The 25,912-nt window shown below is 33.1% G+C and overlaps 1 protein-coding gene across 1 annotated transcript; it reads right to left on the minus strand.

Annotated features, from left to right (window-relative positions):
- Window positions 1–1,763: 1,763 nt before the first annotated feature.
- Window positions 1,764–16,266, minus strand: EMB2813 (DNA primase, large subunit family). The gene is made up of 20 exons (XM_047301377.2): window positions 16,024–16,266; window positions 15,622–15,683; window positions 15,404–15,507; window positions 15,061–15,142; window positions 14,922–14,981; window positions 14,213–14,270; window positions 13,793–13,812; window positions 12,544–12,627; window positions 12,385–12,449; window positions 12,237–12,285; window positions 12,110–12,157; window positions 11,928–12,017; window positions 11,716–11,775; window positions 11,126–11,185; window positions 10,746–10,820; window positions 10,493–10,578; window positions 8,453–8,546; window positions 8,258–8,365; window positions 2,392–2,451; window positions 1,764–2,120 (listed from the first exon to the last, which is right to left on the minus strand). Exons 1-19 carry the CDS (start codon window positions 16,172–16,174, stop codon window positions 2,437–2,439), a joined length of 1,371 nt encoding a protein of 456 aa, XP_047157333.1. The 5' UTR covers window positions 16,175–16,266; the 3' UTR covers window positions 1,764–2,120; window positions 2,392–2,436.
- Window positions 16,267–25,912: the final 9,646 nt, after the last annotated feature.

Here is a 25,912-nt window from a genome sequence, read left to right on the forward strand (position 1 = left end):
AATTGGGGATTCTCATAAGAAGGGAATCAAAAATGGGAAAACTCCACATAAATAGGGACAACTAAAGGGTTTAAACCAAAATGAAAAGAGTTCAAAAATTATCTCTATCTAAAGTGATCATGAGGAAGAATTTAAAAATGAACATTTTTAAAAATTTTGTGAAAACTCTAGCATCAAACACAATTTTTCAACTCCAAGGACTCCACGAAAAAATTGGGTCATTGAAAGGAAGAACAGATCATTACAAGAAAAGGCTATAACCATGTTAAACGATTTCAACTCTCCTAAACACTTTTGGGCATAAGAAGTTAGCACAACATGCTACCTTCAAAATAGAGTTTATATTAGGCCAATAATAAATAAAATCTCATATGAATTTTGGAAGAATAAAAGGCCCAACATTTCATATTTTCACCCCTTTAGATGTCAATACTTCATACTAAACACTAAAGACAATTAAGAGAAGTTTGATTCCAAGAGTGAGGAAGGAATTATGCTTGAATATTCAGAAACTTCAAAAGCATTTAAAGTTTATAACTCTAGATCCTTAAGGGTAGAGAAATTCATCCACGTTGGATTTAAGAACGAGACTAACCTTAACAAGTCGGATCTAGACGATACCTTTTCAAAATTGCAGATAGATGACACAACATCTACAAAAACAAACACATCTATATTGTCTAAGGAATTCGACGATCCAAATAAACATCAAAGGTAGAGGCTACTCAATGATATGACTGAAGAAAGAAGAGAACCTAATGGCCTACATCGTTGATGGTTAAAGATCATCCCTCAAAGAAAATTACAGGGAACGTCAATGAGCATGTCAGAACAAGATCTTACCATAGACAAACACCAACTGCTCTTATCTCCCAAACACCAACTGCTCTTATCTCCCAAACTTAGTCATTTAATGTTAACAAGGCTTTAGAAGATGAATCGTTGGTAGATGCAATGAGGGAATTGCTTGGACAATTCTAAAAGAATGATTTGGTGGAAACCGATTACACAGTTTCCTTAATCAGTTAAATCTAGTATACATTAAAAACTGTTTTGATGATAAGTCTTAACTGTCATAACAATCATACATTGAACAAAGATTAGATGAACTAAAAATATGTAATTATGATAATTATGTAAAATAAACTCATTTTATTACTAAAGAGAGAAAATTAACTAAAATCTAAAAAATAAAGCAAATGAAAAAGTGTAGTGACTTTATAATGAAACTATAAATGTATTCACAAAATATATGTTATCACCATTCCCTGTTATTATTGCACTTTCAACAGCCTCAACGCATGTTAATCCATATTATACACTATTTGAGTCCCAAATTTTGTAAATATGTAATAAGTAAACTTGTGTAGATATAAGTGTACGTAACTCTAATTATTATATTAAGACTTAGACCTCAGATTTTAAAAATTTCAAACTACTGATGAAATGGGTGAGATTGAGAAGATATATTGGTCTTAAACATCATTTAAGTAATTGTATGTGAATGAAATTTTCTAAGAACGCAGCTTTATTGTGTGATGAATAAAGTATAGATGTAAACATCCAACTAATTTTAGATTTCGCCGAAGATACAACCATGCATCTGACGCAGATGTTTAATGTTCACGAACCAATGTCTTGTAACAATTAGGAAAATAAACTTTTTATTCAAATAGCAAACATTATTTTTCCGTGTTAAATATTGAATAAAATAAAGCTATACCATCCCTAGTCATTGGTTAGCTGCGGACTAAATGCAGCTATAATCCAAGTCATTTATATTTTAGTAATTAACTGGAAGTTCGAATATTAGTGGCATCATATCAAATGCTAATTGCAGCTTCCTTTTCTTGAATGATTCCCCTACCTAAGGGTGACGTTTTTGTACTTTACACTTTTCATTTTACACCTACCTAAATTAACATAGAGGCGATTCAAGGGTTTGGCTACACAGATGAAAATTATACTACAAAGAATATCTAGTCGTGCAGCACTTTCAACCAGACTTCCAGGATGATACACTAACAGAATTCCAACTCCTTCCGTTGAACTGCTTTGGAAGATACATAAAGATTTTACCACATTGGCTCAGTCCACGAGTATAGGCACCAACTAAACGCCTACATGAAATTCAAAATGTGAACAATTATAGGTTTTAGGAATCTGAAATAACAACAGTAACAGTGTAACTATAAATAGAGGAATACACACCTCAGCATTTGTTTCAAAGAACTCAATATTCGTTATTTTATTGACAAAGTAAACGCAAAAGTATACTATTTCGGCTTAAAAAATAATTACTGTATTTTTTTTCAGCTTTGAACAAAGAAAACAGAAAAAGGGTGTACTGCAGGGTGTGTGAAGGAAAAAGACAGAAGCTCAAAAGTCAACCTGAGAAGAGCCGCCGCAGCAATCTTCTGCAATAACCAAAATACTCTAGGCTGAAGGATTCTGCTTTGAAAAATATAATAAAGAAAAAAATTACGTTAAGTGAGTTGGCTTAGATTAGAGCAGATTATAAGGTATTTAGGTCCCCAAAGTCAGCAAAGAATAGAAATCACGGTAGTGATGTTATTTACTTATTATAAGGGTCCACCAGTATGTTGTATGAAATGTGATACTACTTACATACTCCAAAACCGTTCAAAACTTTGACTAACCAAGGGATATTGCAGAACTTAGGGCAATAACTATTGTTTTTACCAGCCAACCTTCCTTTCTAACAACAGAATTGTTATAATTTGATATTTGACATATCCTGATTCAGGTTTAGTGTGTTGCTAATACATTGTGTGAAAGGTTAAAAAATTGGATATAGGATTAATTATCGTGTAAAATACATACTTAGGGTAATGTATTTATAATAAAAAAAACATACAGAAAATATGGGTTAAGCACATTTCATGATTAATACAAATGGCATTATATCTAACAATATCTAATAGTATCTAACAAAATTAAACACTCCTCTCAAACTAGTGCGTATAAATTATATGTATTAAATTTGTTACAAATATAATTGTTAGATGTAATTGACGTAAGCCCATCTCTTTGTATTTTCATACTTATAAAGGCAAACTCTATGTACACAATACATATTAAGGATTCATCCTATGCTTCTTTCTCTTTTATTTTAACAATAATCAATTATAAATCCTGCAAAGACAACTTAATTGTCACATATAAGAATCCTTTTTATGACATCTCCAAATAACAAATTTTTAAGTAATTGTTTAAGCCAAATAAGTTCACAAGTAGTTGACGCCATAACTTTATGTTTTGCTTCCACATTAGATCTTGCTACAACAGAGATCAAGTTATCAATACAAACACAATATTCAAAAGTGAATCTTTTATCCCTATCAACATCTGAATAACAAGCAATTTTAGTATGGTTATTGTAACCATATAGCAAACCTTTTCCAGGATATCATTTTACGCAAGACAGTCAAAATCGAGACCTTACACAAGATCAGAAGGAAAATGTAAATTGGAAGATCATATGACGGATAGTAAGATCCTACAAATTTTATGAAATTGATATTCACACACAAAATCATTATATTTCATTCAAAAAACAGAGAGAAAAATAGATTGACTTGGAATGAGACTAAATGGAGTGGGATTTTGTGTTTTAAAGAAGGAAGAGTGATAGCCTAGACACATTTTAATCAAGAGCAGCAGTGGCAGTATTTAGTGTGCATTGTCAATTTTCCTCACTTACAAAAGAGAGGGAGTATTTGTTTCATATTTTTTCATTGTGCAGTGGCAGGATGAGTAACAATAAGGTAGTTCAACTTTCTACCGGATCTTCTATACTTCTCAAGATCTAGGAGAGTCTCCTCTTGATTAGGTATAAATTTCAATTTAAAATCCATAGATGTGTCAACAGATTTTGAGTTCATCAACCTAGTTTTCTTAAAAAATATCCAATGCATACTTTCTTTGAAATAGAACAATACCATTGTTGGATTATGCTACCTCAATCCCTAAGAGTTATAAGTTTGCCAAGATCTTTGATTTGAAAGTGGTTGTGACGATACACCTAAAACTCAAGTGACAATACAAAAACTGAATAATCTGCCTCATTGCGAATTATACCAAATTGTTGAACATCACTACTAAATTTTCCAAACAAGACCCTAAAAGACTATTTGGGACCATATAAAAATTTGCAAAGACAACATACCAATCTAAAAAACTCTCTCTCAATAACAAAATTTGGAAATTGCTCCATTTAAATATCTTCCTGCAAATGAACATTAAGGGAAGCCTTTCTAACATGTAATTGGTAAAGAGACCATTGTTGAAGAACATGCATGACTATAAATAAGTAAACAAAAGTCATCTTTGCCAATAGAGAAAAAGTATCACCATAGTCCAAACCAAAAATTTGTGTATAACATTTAATCACAAGGCAAGATTTGAGATAATCAATAGTACCATGAAGACCAACTTTGAAAGCAAAAACCCACTTCCAACCAATAGATTTCCTTAATGGTAATGGGACAAGCTCCTAAATTCTACTATTCTAAAGAGCACTTATTTCATCAAGCATGGCCTAATGCCAACCAAGATGGGTAAGGAATCACCTTCAAATTTTGGAATTGACAAAGAAGAAAGAGACTAAAGACAAGTATAAAAGAGTAGTGTAATGAAGAGAGGATTATGAGTAGAGTATATACCTTTACAAAAGGCAATTAGAAGTTCAAACTTAGTTGTCAGGGCCAGAAGAAACGAGGGGTTGGCACTAGAAGTGAGTCAACCAGTGGACGAATAAGAAAGTTGTCATCAATTGTACACTTGAAGGGTTGGTGTAGGTGGGGGCTCCTTAGGTGCACTAGACATAAGAGGATCATTAACAACAAGGATATGATTATATAAGGAGATGAAGGAGGAGAAGACTTAAAGTAAAGAGAACGCTAAGTGAAAGTGTAAGGTTTCTTGGAGACAAGAAACCAAATATCAAATTCAGTTTATGAAATTACCACACAACGAAAGATACACACTCTAATTTTGAAAAACCTAATATAGAAAACATCCAACAACTTGCATGGGAAAAAATTGCCTTCTACATAGCTGAAACAAAAATACCCATCAGCCAGGAGGGATCGTTTCCTCCTTAAAAGATAACCCCTACTTAATAACTTCCACTAACCACTTGCCTAACTACTACTAAGTTGTTTTGTAACTTCTACTTTTGAACTTTTTTTCTAACATACACCTTAAGAGCCTTATCAATACTCCCCTAATTCCGAACAACCTTGTCCTCAAGGTGAAAGTTTGGAAATTGATCACAAATGGTCCCTAAAATTCCGAACAACCTTGTCCTTAACCTTATCTTCTTTTTCAGGTTCCTCTTCCTCTTCATTTTCCCTTAAAATTAACACCCAGAGGTTCTTATTAGAACATTTATGACCAAGACTATATGGTCCTCCACTATGAAAACATTTGTCCTCTTCTCTTCGCTTAAGGTAGGGTAAATTTTGCCATCCCCTTGTTCTGTTTTCTCCTGGATGCGAACTGCTCACCTTACTCCCCCTCTATCTCTTATAGTCGTGCTAATATGACTAGAACTCCCTGATTCAATCCGAGTCCCCTTCAACGTTTCTACCTGAGAAACCACTCCCCCACTCCCTTGAAAACATCCTTGATACAAATTACTTCTAGTTGTTATCCTCTCACCAGACCTTACATCACTAGAAACTCCTTCCACATCTCTATCGATCTCCATGGATCTCAATAGATCCTTGGGATTGTGTGGGCGGATCTGGTTTCTAATTGTTAGAATAATTACATCTATGTGTCATCATTAAGCCTACATAGGGTGTAGTGTGCTAGATGTTTATTAGTTGTACCTATAGTAGTACCTAGTTCTACACTTAGGTGTCTAGTGTAGTCCCTTACTCTTCCATGTATTCTTGTATATGTTCTTTAATATAAATAGAAGATTGTGAGAGGGATCTATGTAGCCCCCTAGAAATATATTCTCTATTTTAATCTCAAGTTGGTATCAAAGCATGCTGATCCAACTCTAGTTTTTGTCTCGTTTTATCCACCGCATTGTTATTGTTGTCCGCATTTGTCTGATGTCGTTTGTCGCTATTTGCAGTTGTCCAGTCCCTACCTACAGCTATCCACTGTCATTTGAAGCTATTCAACACTATCAGCCACTATTCTATGTTGTTTCATTGTTGTTCACCGTCATCTGTCGTCCACCGTCATCTGTCGTCCACCGTCGTAGTTTCATCCGACAACCATCAGATTTGGATCATCTCTCCAAGCAACGACCAACCCCATCAGTGTTGAGGGCCAAATCTCTGCCACGCACCGCCACAAGCTCAGTCTTTGTCTGCCGCATCCAGGCACATATTGCTCATGCCACCTCCATAGTAGTCGTCGGACCCTCCTCTCTCTGTTTAGCCCCCCAACATTATTTTGGTAAAGTCCAAAAGATTAATAATACCAACACCATGTGAGGAGACCTTAGATCCATTAGTCATAGTCATCAAAGGTAAATAATCCATAGAAAATGGAGAAGAGAACAAAGATTTGTTACTAGTAATGTGATATGTTGATAGGACTTTAAAGGTGTATGTTAGGAGGAATAATTCAAATAAGTTACATGACAATTAAGAGGGGTTGGACGGTTTAGGGGAGTGGTTGGTAAGGTAGTTATTATGTAATAAGTTAGTTTTTATGTAATATGGTTTCTTTTAAGGAGGGAACGGTTCCTCCTGGGAGTGTGGGTAATTTTGTTGTTTTGGACAGGGTGTTTCCTGTAAGAAGGGATTTACTTCCCTTGGATGTTGTTGAATGTTTTCTCAGTTTCGTATTTCCTTAATTCAAGTGCTAATTTATGTTACATTATAAGATCTGAGTGTTAATTCTTATATTAGATCAGAAAATTGGTTTTGTACTTCCTATAAACCTAACATATGTGGCATCCAAACCTAGAACCTAAAAGCCAAGGGAGTTAGAACAAGTGAGGCCAACCAAAAATGTACTCATGTGTGCAAAAGGAGATATATTAACAATTGATTTACTTGGCACACACACAAGAGTGGAACTAGTGGAGGTAAGATTGGGCGCAATAAGGGATCACAAAATCTTGTTGCAAACATATAAATAGTCATCAAAGGGTCCTCGTCAAGTCAATAACATGAACTTTGACCTTTTACTCTAGTTCTTGTAGAGGGGAGGCATGAGGCAATAGTTCACTAAGTTGTGAAGAAGAGCATGGGCTTTACCCAGAGATCCAGCCAGTGTCATCTAAATTGTTAATGGATAGAAGCACATTGACAAAATTACCATAGATTGACATATAAACAATACCAATAGCAAAAGAGACATAGATGAAGAGGAGAGAAGAAAACTTAAAAGAGACTAACTTCGATCAAGTCAACAAGCACTTATCCAGAATAAGAATGAGACAACAATCCCAATGCAGGTAGTCGTCACCTAAGATAGGGCAACACACCACCACGAGGCAAAAAGCGATAGCAAAGGCACAACTTAAAAAGGTACGTGAAGGCATGTCGAAGCTACAATCACTGCAATCTCAGAAGTGTAGTAGTCGCCTAGTCAAGATGATGCGATTGGTGGTGTCACTAATCCTAACAACGACGAGAATGACAATGAAGCATTGGCAACAACGAAAGAAATGAACACTAGGTTCATCAAGAAACTCCAACTCTAGATACCATGTGAAAAGTTAAAAAATTGGGTAAAGGATTAATTACCTTATGTAAAATACACACAAACAGTAATGTATTTATAATAAAAAAACATACAGGAAATATGGACTAAGCCCATTTCATGATTAATACTAATGGTATCACATCTAACAATATCTAATAATATGTAACACATTGCTTCAACTACTTCTATCTATATAATTTTGCCATTATTCATTAAACATCAGAAGCGATTAGGTGGGACTTAGGATTTGAGATGTTTCCAAAATATGCCCCGCAAGATTGATCGCTTATTATGTGATGCTTGTGAATGTAGTGTAGCTTAATGCATTAATCATGACAAGGCATTACTCATTTCCCTGTCTTCATGATTAATTGATGTTATGTTTTCACTAACATTCGTATAATTAAGCAAATTTACGGCACAATATGAACCACAAATAGGCATATAGCATAGCCAGTGGCCTTAATTGTGGAAAAAAGAAACGTACTTCACAAGAAGACATTGCATCATATCACAAAGCTCGTCTGTAATTATGATTATTAAAGCTGTAACCAACCTTTGACTGTAATATCTTTCTGCTGTCACTGAAGTATTGATTTGGATGGTTAATCCCTGCATCACACGGCATGCCATGAAGAGCTTCAAATGTCAAAGTGCAAGCCAACTGCATAAACGTCATCCATATAGTCAGATATAAAATCAAACGGTTGAAATGGACCACTGAAGTTCAGCTGGTTGTGCTGAGACCTACCTGGTAATGTCTATTTCTCGCTTTGTCTATCACATCTTCCATTGCTCTACTGTTTACCCCCATTCTGCTGAGAGCAGCTCTTAGATTCTCCTCGCTATAAAATTCAAATGGCATCAATTAAATATCAGATCACGTTCATACAAAAGTAAAATACTGTTATGGAGAATGAACCGAATAAACATTTCCAGTGATAATTAAAATCTAGTAAACTATAACCCCTTCAACTTTATTTGATGTGTAGCTTACTCTCTGGTGCAAATGAAGATCATAGAGAATGACCAAAGTGCAGGGCAATGATTTATGCGCCTAATTCCACCCTTAGATTTACAACTAGAATATAATTACATTTACAAAGTACGTATAATATGATATGAAACATTATTTCTAAAACACGGTGAAGTATGTTGAATTTAGGAGGGGAGATAAGGATAATGAATAAAAGGCATGGCAAAAATACAGAATGAGAATGCTTTCTTGTTCTAGAGAACAGTAGGACACAGATTAGGCAAGACATCTGCACATACCTATAAATGAGATAAACGGAGAGGGGAAGACTCTTACCATTTAATTTTATGAGAATTTTTTTAATACAATTTAAAAATTTATGGCATATTAATTAAAATTGACGAGCTAAACTACTTGTTTTAATCAAGTCTTTGTTTATTATATATAACTAAACTTTCCCTTGCAACCCCAAAGACAAAAGCCTCCTAAATGTGGTGACCAAAAATTGCAAATAGTTGCACATGTGTCTAGTTACGTGCCTTACATGTGTCTAGTTACGTGCCTTAATTATCTGTTATACTCCTATTATATAACTGCTACAAGTTCATTTCCATGAATAACTGCCATCAGACAGTTTCCTTCTATCACATACTCCTACGACGTGATTGATATTAGTTATTATCTACTAACAAAGACATGAACATTTATGTGGATGTGTATTCACATTTTTATTTCCTTAATATGAATATTTGTCCTCTTTTTTTTATTTATACCAATATATAAAGAAAATTTACCCTTGTACATTTTTCCTTTACTAATTTTACTCTTTAATAAATAATTGTTTTTGTAAATTAAAAATAATAACTTACCAATTTTATCCTTTAAATGACTTTTTTTTAATTTAATTGTTTTTTATTTGATCTTTTTTTAAAATTATCAATTTTTTAAAACTAATAAAATAAATATTTATAATAAAAAATGACCAAAAAAATAAATAAAAATTTTCTACAATGAAATTATAAAAATTATTTATATTTACTTTTATAATTATAATTTATTGTTTTTTATCATCATAAAAAAATTGAACACAACACGTATTTTCACTCGTTGTAGATAATTACTTTAATTTAAAAGAAAAATAACTGAATTTAAATAAATAGTGATTTAAAAAAATAAAATGATAAAATAATTATTTTAATTCAATAAATAATTAAATTTAAATTAATGGTCATTTAAAAGATAAAAATGAAAATGTTATTATTTTAATTTAAAAGAATGGTTACTTAAAGGATAAAATGGAAAAGAAAATAGATACATAAAAAAAAATATATAGGTATAGATATATACAATTTTATTATTTTTATAAATTTTTATTTAGAGAAATTAATTTAAAAAAATACATAATTTTAAAAATTTATATAATTTTGTAAAACTAGTATTAAAAAAATTATGTAGCAGTTAATTTTAAAAGAAAAGTTATTTCGAAATAAAGAAATTTATTTAATGATTCATCTCATTAAAAAAATAAATTTTTATTTATTAAAAAGTAAAATTGTTTAATGGAAAGATGAGAGAGGAAGTTATCAAATATCCTTCGATATATAACTACCACCCACCAGTTACTGCCATTTCCTACTTCTCGTTTACTTGTTTCAAAAATGGGCTTGGCAGATTTCTGGACCCAGCATCTGCTAGGATAGTTTTCAAAAGGAAAAACTTGTACCAAAAGGCAGAGTATTAAGTTTGTTAAAAAATTAATTTGACATCAGATTACGAAAACTAAACCACTCAATGAACACAAATATTAAGAGCGACCTGAAATGTCGATAGGGACAACCATGATGATCTCCCGTTCCAGGAGTCGATGAGATGATCTTTGTACAAGAATAGGGAGAATAATCCTGCAACATCATCAAAATATTATTACTAGTTGAACCATATGCAAGCTAACACTACACTGAAAGTGGGTGTTTAAAATCTAATTTAAAAATGGAAAATGGCTATAAAAAAGGACATCAATTATATATTTGAAATATCTCAAAAATCTGAAAGAAAGTTCAAAACTTACTGTTCTCTTCCCTTCCTTTCCAAAATTATGACGTATGCCGTATGCGTACTGTTTCTCAAACTTCTCCAAACCAACCTACAATGAGATCTTACATTTTTAGTTGCTAAGGTAATTTAATGAAAAGAAAACAGATTATCAAATACCTATTCAATGTCTATATATACCTAGATGTTTAGAGAGATATTGAATAAATTGAACACAGGTGTACAAATTTGGAATGATTTTAAAGTGTTATGAAACAATGTGGAAAACTTAGCTAACTCAAACTGTTGTAATTCTAGTTCACCTCTCATGTAACTGATAAAAGTTCACATATTTAATTTCAGTCTTAAGAAATTGTCAGATTTAACTTTCCTATCACATACAAGAATTGTACATACCCTTTTAGAGAACTCTGCCCTCCAAAAAGCAAGTGCATCATCCAGATTCAAGCCAACACCCTACTTACATTGTGCAGAAAACAGATCAGAAAACAAAGAAGACAAATCGGGAAAGCAGATTAACAGTAATCAAGAAGTAAATGGATTAGGATGGACATGAATAAAAGTGTATTACATTTGACAATGCTACAAATAAGTACCAACTTTTTGAACAAATCATAATCATGCAACCATAACCCGTGCCCTTTAAAGTAGCTAATTGTGCCAATTTACCCAATTGATACAAGTCAAAGTGTGGAAAACTGAAAATTCTCAGACTCGGTGCTACCATAAACTTACGGGTATAAAAGAATAAATTTCAATTTTCAAGAACAGGTGCTGGACATTGTTCCACTTGTAAATATTATTAACTTGAAACTCAAGATAGTAGCTTAAACTGTCAAGATAATTCCAGCCAATCTTTTCCTTTCCCCAACCCATGTGTAAAGAAACAACATGGGTGAAGCCTCATTTAACACCTCAAACTTAAAACCATCTAGACTCCGTAGAGTATTTTGTTTTATTATGCCCAGATGGTAGACAAAACAAACCTTAAGAAAGAGGCCTAGTTGCATCCTCCCTCCATGCTTTAAATGATGATCCTCTTTCAGCTGCATTAAAAGTGGTATAAATCAGGACATGTCAGATAAAACTGAAAAACAATATCAGGACTAACTCAATACGAAAGAGATAAGTAAGAGCAGAAAATTACATATGAATCAAGAGAAGAAACACATGGGTGCAATTTATTTAAATATCTAACCTTTTCAAATAGGTGACGCATGCACAAAGGAAATGAGCTCTTGGCGACTTGATCAATGTCCTTTAGTGATATGTCAGCACATTCTCTTGACTGCAAAGGTTTCAACCATAGGGAACTCGTCAATCCAACATCACATAAATACCGAAACAGAAGTAGACAAATGAATATACCGCATGACTTACCTGAGAATAGTCAGGACCCAAATAACTTGCGCACACGGCTTCAACAATCTACAGTTACATAAAAAGCTAGTCAAGTTTATAACAAAGAAAGGATCTATTGGCATACCAAAAGCACAGGCACACTTACAGGAGTCAACCTATGTTTCTCTTGTTCTCGAATTGAAGATGTCCATTTTCTACAACAATTAATGAAAACATTAATCTTAAATCCTAATAAAGAAAGAAGACTTAGAATACATGATAAAATTTATTGAAATCTAAATGACCAATGAAACCTGTTTGTAAGGATGAGTGTCTTCGATAGCTGACTGCGGAATAGTGTGGCTACAAGTGAAACAATCTAGGAGGGAGGCAAAATTGAAACATACAGAGGATTTACTATTAACAATACTCAGATTCAAAGCAAGAAATAACAAGTATTTACACTAGTCAACCTGATTCATTGCAACATATGCATATCCTTGACTAATTAATACTTTCCGCCCAGCCACAAGCTCTGGAACTTCTTCAAAGGGTACCTATATTGGAACAAACGGAAAGATATCCAAATATTGTAACCCAAAAACCAAGGGAGATTGCTAGCAGTCAAAATTTATGGCTTGTTCCTCTGTTAGAGAGTTAGTGTTAGATATTGCTAGATATAATGCCATTTGAATTAATCATGAAATTGGCTTAGCCCAAATTTTCTGTATGTTTTTCATTATAAATGCATTATTCTATGTGTCTATTTCACACAAGGGGATTCAGTCTATGCCTCTCTCTCTCTCTCTTTTATTTCAACAATTAGTAGCAAAGTTAGTTACACACAAATATATGATGCAATATAAAAGTAAAAAGTAAGGAACGCCTGCCTTCTAAAGTTGCTACACAAACACTTTTAAAGAGGTTTCTCCAACAAGATTAATCAATCTCATGTAACGGACAGATGCAATCACAGGACACTATGTTTATAGTGAGGAAAACTGCATAGAAAGTAGCTACTCTCGTGCTCACTCACATACAAACAAGTTTTTGAGCATTACAAAAGCAAGCATCAAGAAAAACAACCATATAAGAGAAACTATCAGTAACAAAATGGAAAGATTAAAACCATATAACTCTGTAAGGTATAAAATGTCAATATAAACAAGTTCTAAACGGGTTATTTGATGTCTATAATTACTGTACCTATGTATGACAAAGGAACATGAGTTTGTTTTAAAGACTGATCCAAGCTGCAATGGCAAAGAAAGGGAAAAACATCTTAAACTTTCAAAGAGAGATGAAGGGACTTTGAGTGGTCAAAATAGCAAGTTTTCTTTCTCAAAATCTTCACTAACTGTATCATTCCAACTCAATTCTAGGTGCTAAGAGAAGAGCTCTCTATGTTTCTCCCTCCCCCATTTATACAGGTGAACAAGCTTTCAAAATAAAAAAAACACAAAGATAACTAATCACTATTTCCTGAAAAAAACTGATAGATTAATATATTTTTCAACTAGTAAACTGCTTTCTTTTTGCTTTATCTGAGCAAGGAAGCAGTAGAATTCAATAGTTTTATTAAGAGAAACTATTTTCTACAGAGAAGGATAAGATCTTTAAAACAGTCACCGAGTTAATATTAAAGCAGAACTGCAAGTCAACCTGTGCATGGATCTCTTCATTTGCAAGACATAAGTAGGAAATAAAAGATATAACACAAACCTTGTAGAAGATAGCATCAGCTGCAAAACAAAGTAAACAGAGCAAAGCAAAACATAAGCTCATTAGACTTGAAAAAGTAATAAAATAAGGAATCTGAAGAAGAAAAAAGAGCAATAATTTTAAAACTTGTCAATTTTTTTCTTTTTCTTTTTCTTGTATAACAGAAATGCAACCATACCACTAAAAATTCCTATCTACTTATTTTTTTCAGAAATAATCCGTTGATAAAATGCTAGCTCGGTAGTGGATTTACAAGTTATCCAAATCCTAAAATATGAAGGAAAAAATATGCCTTAGATATTAGGTGACAACGAGTAGTTATATTCCTATTAATTCAAAAACTTCAACAATGTGCATGCAAATCATATATCTACCAACATGGTAATCGGCCACTGAAAAGAATAAGGAACATTCTCCTACCACTGGGTGAAGGTTGACCCATAGACCGTGCAACTTGTCCCAATTTCTCCTTTATGCTCTGAAAATAATAAAATATGACATTTGTTAGGAAGTTAAAAGTATATAAGAGGAGGAATAAAAGAGGAGGGCCGAACGGTGATGTTGAAGGGGGCCGAACAGTAATATGAAGTAAGGACCGAACGGTCGTGCAAGGGAGGAGAGAGTTATGGGCCGAACGGTATAAAGTTGATAATACCGAACGGTATAAAGTTGATAATACCAAACGGTAGAGGTTAATATTAGGGAGTCACGTTTGTTAGCAGAGAAAGAAATGGCGGGAGAGTTTGTTAGTTGTTAGGGGGAGAGAGAGAATAATCACCGAATGGGTTGAGGAGAAGGGGGATCATTTGTTTTAGGGTTTAGACTGGACCTCTTGGCCAGTGGAGGAAGGGAGGCTTCCTTGGGAACATTTACTTGTATTTTCTTCTTTCTTCACACTACAGATTGAATAAAATACTTATACATCCATTATATATTCTGTTGTTGAGTGTGTGAGTGAGAAGAGTGACTATTGTTTAGGTTCCTGAATAAAGGAACCTAACAACATTTCTATAAGGTACTAAGATGTCTTTGTGCCTCAACTAAATTAGTTTTGTATAAATCAACTACACGGTAAAAATTAGAAAAAAGAGTAAAGAGAAAACCAATAAAAACAATGGCATGTGACAACCTCAAATTCCGCACTGCTTACAGCCCTGTAAGGAAGGTCAAATTCTTCCATGACTGCTCTCTGTGTACACATAAGCAGTATATGATGAATAAGTATTTAACTTGAAATGCAAAAGAAATATAGAATAGGCAGATTTTACCTGAGCTTCAGTATTCAGAAGTCGAAAGCGGTAGCGAAAGAGTGCAGATTCCATGGAAAGAAACCATTTCCTCAAGTCCTCCCTGGGAATACATGCATTCAATTATGAATTAGTACAGGTGGAACAACTTAAAAATATAATTAGGATTTATTATAACATCTTTTAAAATATCTATGCTCCTTCCTTTGATATGGGCATTCAGAATTAAAACACATATAGAATACTCTCGTCATTAACAATTTATTCAATTTGTAGTAGCCTTCCATTTATTTTGACAAGGTAATAACTGAGGACTCTTTTTCCATGGCAAAAAAGAAATGCACAAAAAAAGAGGGGTTCTTACGTTCTGCAATACACAAGACGTAGAGCAAAATGAGATATAATATCCTTGTTCAGAACTTCAGAAGTCTGTTGGTGTCTCATATTCACTTTCCAGAGGTCCTTTACCTGTACAACGGGTGGCTCACACCGAAACAGTTCACCACACAGCATTTTTTTTCTCGTCGAGAATAAAAGAGAGACGGACAAATCTAAATTGTCAAATACAGAATTTTACTTTACCAAATTTTCCATTTCTTCCGGTTTTTTCCCCCGCGACATACCATCAGAAATGCCCTTGAGAACTGCAAGAAGAAATAGTATCCATCAAAACAGAACCACAAAACTTGCAAAATGTCCGCCACAACGGAAGTTGAACAACAATAGACCCGATTCAGATACTAATTCAACCTATTAAAAATACAAACAAATCGCTTGCAGATTTCAGATATCCACTTCGACGATATACTCATTTCTTAAATCGATTATATGTATATATCGACCAGCGGACATTGTTATAAGCATAGTTAGATAATCGAAACCCTAGGCACGAAAAGAGAGGGAATTTGAAGCAGATCTCTCAACTTGGAAGAATCGAAAGACGATAAAAGAAAAAAAAAAAGAAAAGAGAAGAAGAAAATAGACCTCGGAGGCGGTCGATGGCGAAGGACTCGAACTCCTCCAGTCTAACTTCGAGTGAGGGAGCAGAGCGATAAAGGGGAATTGTGGGAACAGAAACGGCGTCGGAGGAGGAAGACAAGAAGTTCCTGCGACTCTGAGGACGAACGATTTCCATGGCTTTGTTTCTTCTCTGCGAGAGCCCCAATCGAGAGTGTAAAGTGAGGGTTGGAGCTGTTCCGCTGGTTCTGAATCCGCGCCAATTAATTTGTCCCTTGGTACAAAATGGCGGGAAACTACTTTCCTTCTTAGCATGGTATGGTGATTTACTAATTTTAATTTAAAATTAAAAGCTATTTGTATTATATTGACGACAATAATAAGCAGAATTTTGTTTCAATTTTTATTATTTAAAAAATTATTAAATATATTTTTAATCCTTAAAATTTAATATAAAATTAAAAATTGTTTAATTATGAAATTTTGATATATTTTAGTTTTCAAATTTTAAAAATGAATTAAGATAAAAATTTTAAGTCAACAACTTTAATTTTTTTGGGATTGTTAAACTCCTTTATATTACATTCAAGGAAAAATGACAAAGGGTAAACAATTTAAATATCAATCTAAAATATAATTAAAATTTTAATATAGTTAAATTAAAAATATTGTATATATTCATTCTAAAAGTTTTAGAAACAAAATATATTAAAATTTGGAATATAAAGGAACTGTAATTTTTTTTAAAGTTAAAAAACTAAAAATATATTTAATCCTAAAATTTAAATAATTACTTTGAATAAAATGTTTCTATTTTTTCACATTTAAATATTACTAATTATACATACCCAACCTAATACTTATAGGTCTTAAATGTTACTCTCCTTGTGTGAGAAGGTTATTTGGTTGGTGAAGCATTATGCATGGATTTTTGGTCAAATTGTCGAAGTCTCCACCAATAAAGTCACACTAAGACTAAAAGAAGTTTTTATTCAATACACTATTATCTCAAACAAAGCTTTTTAAAGAAAATATCATTTGATGAATGATTGTTAAATGTTATAACCTTTGAAAAAGCATCTTATATTGATACCATCTGATGATTATATATGTTGTATGTCTTACCAAATGATGCATTTATGAATGAAATGACAAATGATAAAATGTCTTTAACACGCAACACAGTTTAATGTTTATCAATGTCCAAAACATTTAATGCATCTACGATAAAGTACTTCGATATTTGTATACTTTGTTTCTTGATATTCATGCAGATCAATAAAGTATAAAGATATGAAAAAAATCACTGCACCCAAGAAAAAGACGTTGTGAGAGATGAAGAACATTGTGGGAATGTTTTCCTTGAAGCCATATTGATGGAAGCAGGTCCAAGCTCCATGCTCGAACAACTAGACGACTTAGAATGACGCAACAAATTGAATGGAAGCATGAAAACGGAGGTGCACACCAGGTGTTTGATGGAAGGTTCAGTGTGGGTTTGGTGTGTGTTTGAAGTCTTTCAAGCCCAAATGATGTAAGCATCCCAAGCTCCATGCTCAAGCAACTCCATGACTCAGGATGATGCATCAGAATGAATTGAAGAGTGAAAACAGAGGTCTACACCAGGTGTTTCTGAATTGGTTTAGTGAAGGATTGATGTGTGTTTAGGTAAAACGCGTATTCAATTCAAAGTAAAAGAGATAAGGAGAGAAGAACAAACACAAGGTTTTTATCCTGGTTTAGCCTCAATGCCTACGTCCAGTCACCCTTCTAATCAACCTTAGATTGAAGGATCTTTCACTATAATGATTTGAGATTTACACAAAAAGGTTTTACAAAGAACACACTCTCACAATGTAAACACCTCTCACACTCACAGTCAAATATAGAAAGAAAACACCTGCACAACCAGAACCACACGTCCTTGTTGCAGAACCCTTTGACACCACCTCTCAAAGTCAAGAACCCCTTGTTTTTCCTCCTATCTTGCACGTACAGGGAACGACAATCCGAGATTGCAGAAAACACGTTTCTGATCAATGTAGAAACACCTCAACAATGCAGAGTATGATCAGTCAATTACGTCCATAGTTCTTCTCTCAAGAATCCTTCAAGTTTCTTCCAAATCTTTGAATCTTGATTCTTGGAGCTTCTTAATCACCTGTAACACTTTTCTCTAATCAAAGATATCATATATGAAATTTCAAAATGATCAAATCGTTATTCTTGTTACAGTAAGTGAGCAATGCGTCAATATATAAAGTTATCTCATGATAGATACAAATTAATCGATTATGTTAGTAATGTAATCAGTTACATAAATGACAAATGTAACAAAATTACAATTCAACAGATTTAATTGAATGCACAACTAATGTAATCGATTTGCAATAAATGCTAGTCGACATATTTAAAAATATGACCGTTAAAACAGTTATGACTTAGCTTTAAAAAAGTTTTCAAAACATAACAGACTTAATTGATTACATACATAGTGTAACCGATTAATCTTAAGCAAATTTTGAAAACTTTTTCTCTTCAAATTGATCAAATTGCATTCATGTTTATTTTATTACATTTGCATTAAAAACCCCCAAGATTTGTTCTTTAGAGTCTTAATTAGTTGAGTAATCACATAACTATTTAGTGTCGTGAGTCTCTTGGGAAACGATACTTGGTCTTACCATTTATTATTACTTGATACGACTCAGTACACCTGCTGAGGTCTTAACAAGTTTTTGACTCTGTTTTCGGGGATTAAAAATTGGTTTATCAATAACACATATCAAAAAGATGTTTGCAAAGACAAGAGTTTTAATCGATTTAACATTTAATGTAATCGATTCAAAACCTGTTGTTTTGCCACAGTTCAAAACAAAAGTTATCGTATGAGTTACAAAATTGCTTTATGCTTAATGTTTTATCTCATCAAAACATTTAACTTGCATACAAAAGATATACACAATTATGATCACAAATATGCAAGCTAATCAACATGATAACATATGTATTAAACATATGGAAACACTTGAAAACTAACACATGTATCAAACACAAATAGAGATTTCTATTGTGTCAGTATAGCATATGTGTGTTTTTACAGTCAATGTGTTGTCATCATCAAAAACCAAATTATCAAAGATTGGGTTCAACATTCGTATTGCTCCCCTATCAACAATCTCCCCCTTTTTTGATAATGCATAACCATGATGTACAATACCCAAACAAAAATTGTTTTTCAAACAGATATAGACAGAGATATATATTCACTGATACTCACTGATATGAACAATTTCAAACAACAATTTAATTATCTCTTCCCCTTTGGGCATTAGCAAAAAAGGTATAAACTCTCCCCCTTTGCACAATGTGTATATTTTATTAAACAACGATATATTAACAGATCTTCACAGTAATGTCAAAAGTGAATGCTCCCCATGTCAATAATCACAGTACAAACAATTTCAATTTCTTTCTTATCAATCAATAAGAGTATGAAAGAAATGAATTTAATCACACAGATATTTCAGCTCCCCCTATCAGTAATTCAGATATTGCTTGAAGCCAACACAATTTAGTGTTTTCATTAAAAAAAAACTCAAAAAGATTCACAGCAGATAAGAAAGCATTGAGATTTAGAATGAATGAACATATGTGAAAACAATAAGAGTGTGACAGAGTATATGATATAACAGTTTAGATACTCAAACCATGTTCACGCAATGTAGTCGATTATATTGTTTCCTTAATCGATTTAGTTTAGGAGAGTACTGAAGAACCATCTCATATAAGCATTCAACTTATTTCCAGTATCAGAACTGCATTAAACTTTCTTCTCAACTTTGTTGAGGGTCGATACATATATAACAATATTGAGAAATGACATAATCATGAAATGAGTATGAGTATGCAAAAGAAATATATGTAACAGTGAATGACACATATTGCATTTATACAACACATTTAGTAAATGTACTTAGTCACTCAATCAATATTCATATTAAATCAGTAGATTGAAATTCAAAACAACTTCATTTCATTTTAACCAAATATGAGTACAATCATAATCAAAAGAAATCGAAGGATAAATGGCTTAGCATCCAAAGTTACAATTAAAGCACTAAACAACAAAATATTAAAACAAACTTAAGTAATAAGACCACGAGTCGACACAATTAATTCTCATTTAGATTTAGGCATTTCTATGTCATCTTTTTCTTTTTAGTTTTCTTCATTTCTTTAATCAACAAATCATCATCATCACTCTCATCTACCCCACTTTCCTCTTCAACCTTTTCTTCCTCTTCATTTTCTTGTTCCTCTTCATTTTCTTCATTATCATCATCAGACCCTTCAATTTGGAGTTTGTCTTTGATGTCATCTACATTATGCTTGATGGATTGGCAGAGGATGGTTAGGGAACGCATCTGTCTAACCATGTACTTTTCAAATTCAAAGTGGGGTCTGAAAGGTGCAGATGAGGGTCCAACAACATCTTCTTCTTCAGTAGCAACTTCATCTTTGAAAAGCCACCCATCTGGACCATGTTGTAGTCCCATATGGTGTAATGCAACTTTGTCAATGAGATTGCTTTTCCTATATTATTTGCACACCTCATTTACACATTCTACACCAAAGTGAAGCAACACATTTGAGATGAATACAAAATAGGGCAAGTTTGCAGACTCCGGTCTGGTGACCTTGAGTATGTTATCGTATACTGTAGCTACCCAGTCCGTTTGGATGTTTTCCTTTAGAGCATGAATGAGACATAAATCTTTAGTGGTCACCAATGTGTGATTGATGCCCCTAAGCATTAGAATCCATGAAATAATAAAGGCACACAAGCGTTTATCCTTTCGCTTTCCACCGGTCCTATAATGAGAATAATCCCTTAGTTCATTTGGATTACGCAAATAGTCCTGATACACAGTGAACTTGTGGAATCCTTTGATTCCTATGTGACACTTCACACCACCTGGTCGAAATCCAGCAATAGTTGACCAAATTTCTTCAGTAAGTTTGATGTCAACACCCTTTACTCTGGAATATAGTGTTCCAGCACAGATTTTCATATTCGAATAAAATACCCTGACCAATTCAGGATACCAAGGATTTGTCATCTCAACAAATTTCTTCAAGTTTTGTCTGTTCAGCCAGTTTTGGAATTCAAATCCTTTTCTTCTGAAAAAAATTCAACTTTGCGTACTTGTGAGGAATCAACTTCCTCATCCTCCAATTGTTAATAAAATTTGTTTGAGCATGTCGTCACTAATCCATCCTTCAAGATTTGATCCCCGATACATATTCTTTCTCCCACGGTCTTGACTCTTTTCCTTTGAGAAGACGAGGATGCCATGATTTAGTGTATGTAGGGAGAGGAATTGCAGATTGACTAAGAGAGTAAGAGTGACAGAGTTGCAGAGAAAGTGTGTGTGAAAATTTGCTAAGATTAGGGTTAATAAATCTGAAAATCAATTTGGAGGGAATTCACAAGTTCAAGTTTTCACAAAAATAGCAAAAAAAATTTTCAATCGATTTCACTGATTTCGTGTCCAATTAATTTTCTACAAAACAGCATAAGTCAGACAAGGGTATTAATCGATTTAATTAGTGTTGAAGTCGATTAAGTTTTAACACAGTTTCATTTTTGACAAACAAAAAATACAAAGATCAGTGATCAATTTCATTACTAATGTAATCGGTTAAAAGTCGTGAAATTAATTTTTCAAACATTTTGTAGAACAGACAAGCAAACATAAATCACACACATCAATATACATTCACAGATTGAGATAATGATGCATGAATGCAAGAATTAACATTAGATGTTACCAAGAATGATACTCAAGAGATTTTTTATATATTCGTTTAAAATTTGCTGCAATTTCACTTTACTTCCTTGCAAAACTTTCAAAAGGTTTTGTAGCAGGTACCCAAATGAATTTGGGGCCTTTCTTGTTAGTCACAGGAGGTTGTTCTTTGGGAATCCTCTTGTATTTTCCCTTTGGAACACCTATCTTTCTATAATATCAGTTTCTAACAGTATGGCCAATAGTGTAAAAGTAGAAACAGGTAGTAGCTAAAGGTTTACTCAAATCAATGAATTTTTTCGAGTTAACTCTTTCACTTTTAGCTTTATATCCTATTCCCTGTCTATTGATTACTCTACCTTGTGATCTTAATACAACTTCTAAATTAGATCTTCCAAGAGTAAATTTAGCCAAAGTACTAGTTAGATATTCAACCTTTTCAGCATGAGCATGACATTCTTTATAATCTTTTTCAACAATCTTAATTTCTGTTTTAGCATTTTCACAGATTGCAAAGCTTGATCACATTCAAATTTTAGCTTATCAATTTCATCAACAAGGTTATTTATTCTATATACAAAATCTCTTCTCTTAGAGTTTAATCGATTAACCTTGTATTGTAGTTTCATTGCCTCAGCATGTAGCTCTTGAAATGCATCCAGCAGTTGATCATATCTGACTTTTATTGGCTTATTTTCAAAGTTGTTGTCTCTGCTTTTAGAGCACACTGATCTAGCCATAAGACATAAATGTGTCTCTTCTTCCAGACTTTGATCATCATCACTGGACGAGTCATCATCACTGTTTTCCCATGCAATGTATGCTTTTCTCTGCTTATTTCTTCTTTTGTCCTAAGTGTATCTTTCATTAGCTTTCTGCTTTGTCTTTAAATCTGGACAATTAAGCTTTATGTGTCCTTCTTTTCCACAGTCATAACATGTAACATTTGCTGCTTTTGCTTTCCTTTTTCCACCTCTAGAATTCCTTGCAAAGTCAGATACAATATTTCTATTTTTCATGAATTTTGTAAACTTCTTTACCATCATATTAATGACTTCTTTTTCTGGAATGTCTGCATATGAATCTTCATCAGACTCGTTTCTCTTGGAGGTCTTCTTGTTGGTTGCTTTGGTTACTTTGAGAGCAATAGACTATTTTTGTTCAGTCTCCTCTTGTTTCAATCTCCTCAGCTCCAATTCGTGTTCCTTGAGCTTTCCAAACAGTATGGCCATATTCATAGTGGTTATATCTCTAGATTCAAATATAGTCATTACCTTTGTTTGCCAACTTCTATTGAGACTCTTTAAGATCTTTATATTGAATTCTTGTATCTCAAAGACTTTAACAATTGCTATCAAGTGGTTGACAATATGGGTGAATCTTTTTTGTACATCATTGATGGTCTCTCCAACCTTCATCCTGAACATTTCATATTCCTGGATTAGAGAGTTCTTTCTGGCTCTTTTCACCTCATCCGTCCCTTCATGAGTTACCTCTAAGACCTCCCACATTTCCTTAGCACTTTTGCATGTTGACACCCTGGAAAACTCATCAATGGTAAGTGTAGAAGATATAACATTTCTAGCTTTAATATCATATTGAGCTCTCCTATTTTCCTCTTAATTCCACTTAGAAAAAATTTCAAAATAGGTTTTCCATCAACAAAATTAGTGGGTTCAAAAGCACCATTTAAAACAACATCCCATACACCTCTATCTACAGATTCAAGAAAGATTCTCATTCTAATTTTCCAAAAAGGATAATTTTCACCAGCAAACAGCGGAGATTTGTTTGTAGATGCACCTGCACCGAAGGTTTGAGAAACAGAGGCCATCACAGGATCACTTAATCGATTATACAAAAAGAGTAATCAATTTGTTTTCAAATAACTTTTGAAAACAAGCTCTGGTGCCAATTGTTAGAAATGAATTGCTTCGTTTCTCAACACTAAGAGGGGGGTGAATTGGTGATTACCAAAAACGAATGTTTTTAAAATCTTTTTGTAAACTTTGAATGGTCTTGATTCTTTATTGTAATTTAATTAAAACTTGTATTCAATTCAAAGTAAAAGAGAGATAAGGAGAGAAGAACAAACACAAGGTTTTTATCCTAGTTCGGCCTTAATGCCTACATCCAGTCACCCTTCCAATCAACCTTAGATTGAAGGATCTTTCACTATAATGATTTGAGATTTACACAAAAGGTTTTTCCAGGGAACACACTCTCACAATCTAAACACCTCTCACACTCACAATCAAATATAGAAAGAAAACTCCTGCACACACAGAACCACACGTCCTTGCTGCAGAACCCTTTGGGACCACCTCTCAAAGTTAAGAACCCCTTGTTCTTCTTCCTGTCTCGCACGAACAGGGAACCACAATCCGAGATTACAAAAAACACGTTTCTGATCAATGTAGAAACACCTCAGCAGTGCAAAGTATGATCAGTCAATTCCGTCCATAGTTCTTCTCTCAAGAATCCTTCAAGTTTCTTCCAAATCTTTGAATCTTGATTCTTGGAGCTTCTTAATCAATTGTAACACTTTTCTCTAATAAAAGATATCAGATATGAAATTTCAAAATGATCAAATCGTTATTCTTGTTACAGTACAGTGAGCAATGCGTCAATATATATAATTATCTCATGACAGACGAAGATTAATCGATTACGTCAGTAATGTAATCGGTTACATAAATGACAAATATAACAATATTACAATTCAAACATATTTAATTGAATGTACAATTAATATAATCGATTTGCAATAAATGCTAGTCAACATATTTAAAAAAATGACCGTTAAAATAGTTATCACTTAGCTTTATAACAGTTTTCAAAACATAACAAACTTAATTTATTACATACACGGTGTTTTCAAAACTCATCATAGCACATATAAAAAAGATGTTTGCAAACACACAAGTTTTAATCGATTCAACATTTACTGTAATTGATTCAAAACTTGTTGTTTTGCCACAGTTCAAAACAAAAGTTATCTTATGAGTTCAATGGATTACAACATCAATGTAATTGATTGTATCATACAGAATTGTTTTATGCTTGATGTTTTATCTCATCAAAACATTTAACATGCATACAAAAGATATACACAGTTATGATCACAGAGTATGCAAGCTAATCAACATGATAACATATGTAATAAACATATAGAGACACTTGAAACCCAACACATGTATCAAACACAAATACAGATTTTTGTTGTGTCAGTATAACATATGTGTGTTTTTATAGTCAATGTGTTGTCATCATCAAACACCAAATTATCAGAGACTGGGTTCAACATTCATATTGCTCCGCTCTATCACCACTCGGAAGGCCTTCCAATAGGGAAGGAAGCTAGAGGAGAGGGTGCTGGATAAGCACAAAGAGGTTTGAACTCAGAGAATAGGTCTGGAGAAAACTCAATAACAATTCACTATATCTTCCGAGTTGAATTTTACAAAGGGAAGAGTCTCTTTTTTATAGATGAAGGGAGGTCTCCATTCTGAGTTTGCAAAGCTTCTAAAAATGACAAATGAAGTGTACTGGAGACGCCACTAAGCTTGGAGCGCAAGTTTCTCTCAAACCACATTAAAAACATGGAAAAAGAATAAAGTTGTCCAAAAAATGTCACTCTCCCCCTGAAGTGTTTCTCTCCCTCAACAAAAGAATAGATGCAATTCAAATATTATAAGGGGAAAAGAGTAATTGATCTAGAACAGAGATAAATAACAAGATATCAAACAAACTCATATATTTCCCCCTCATATAGGTATCATTTATCACATAAGTTGTCAATAAAAAAATTTCCCCTTTTTTGAAAAAATCATCTAATCTTTATGCTCCCCTAAATTACTTAACTTAAAAAGAATTTAGGTCCTTTTAATTCATTAAAAATTACTCCCCTAAAAGTAATATTCCCCTTAAAATCAAAAACAGATTCCAAAAAAAAGATTTAAAAAAAGTATTTTTTTTATGTTTTAACTTAAGATAATCGATTATCACTTTTGATAATCAATTATTTGCAAGCCAAATTGTCAAAATTAAAATTTTGAGACTGTGATAATCTATTATTATCCTTGGTAATCAATTATTTACGT

This window comes from Vigna umbellata, chromosome 1 (assembly GCF_029865625.1).
Source record: "Vigna umbellata cultivar VRB3 chromosome 1, Vumbellata_1.0, whole genome shotgun sequence".
Taxonomy (NCBI): Eukaryota; Viridiplantae; Streptophyta; class Magnoliopsida; order Fabales; family Fabaceae; genus Vigna; species Vigna umbellata.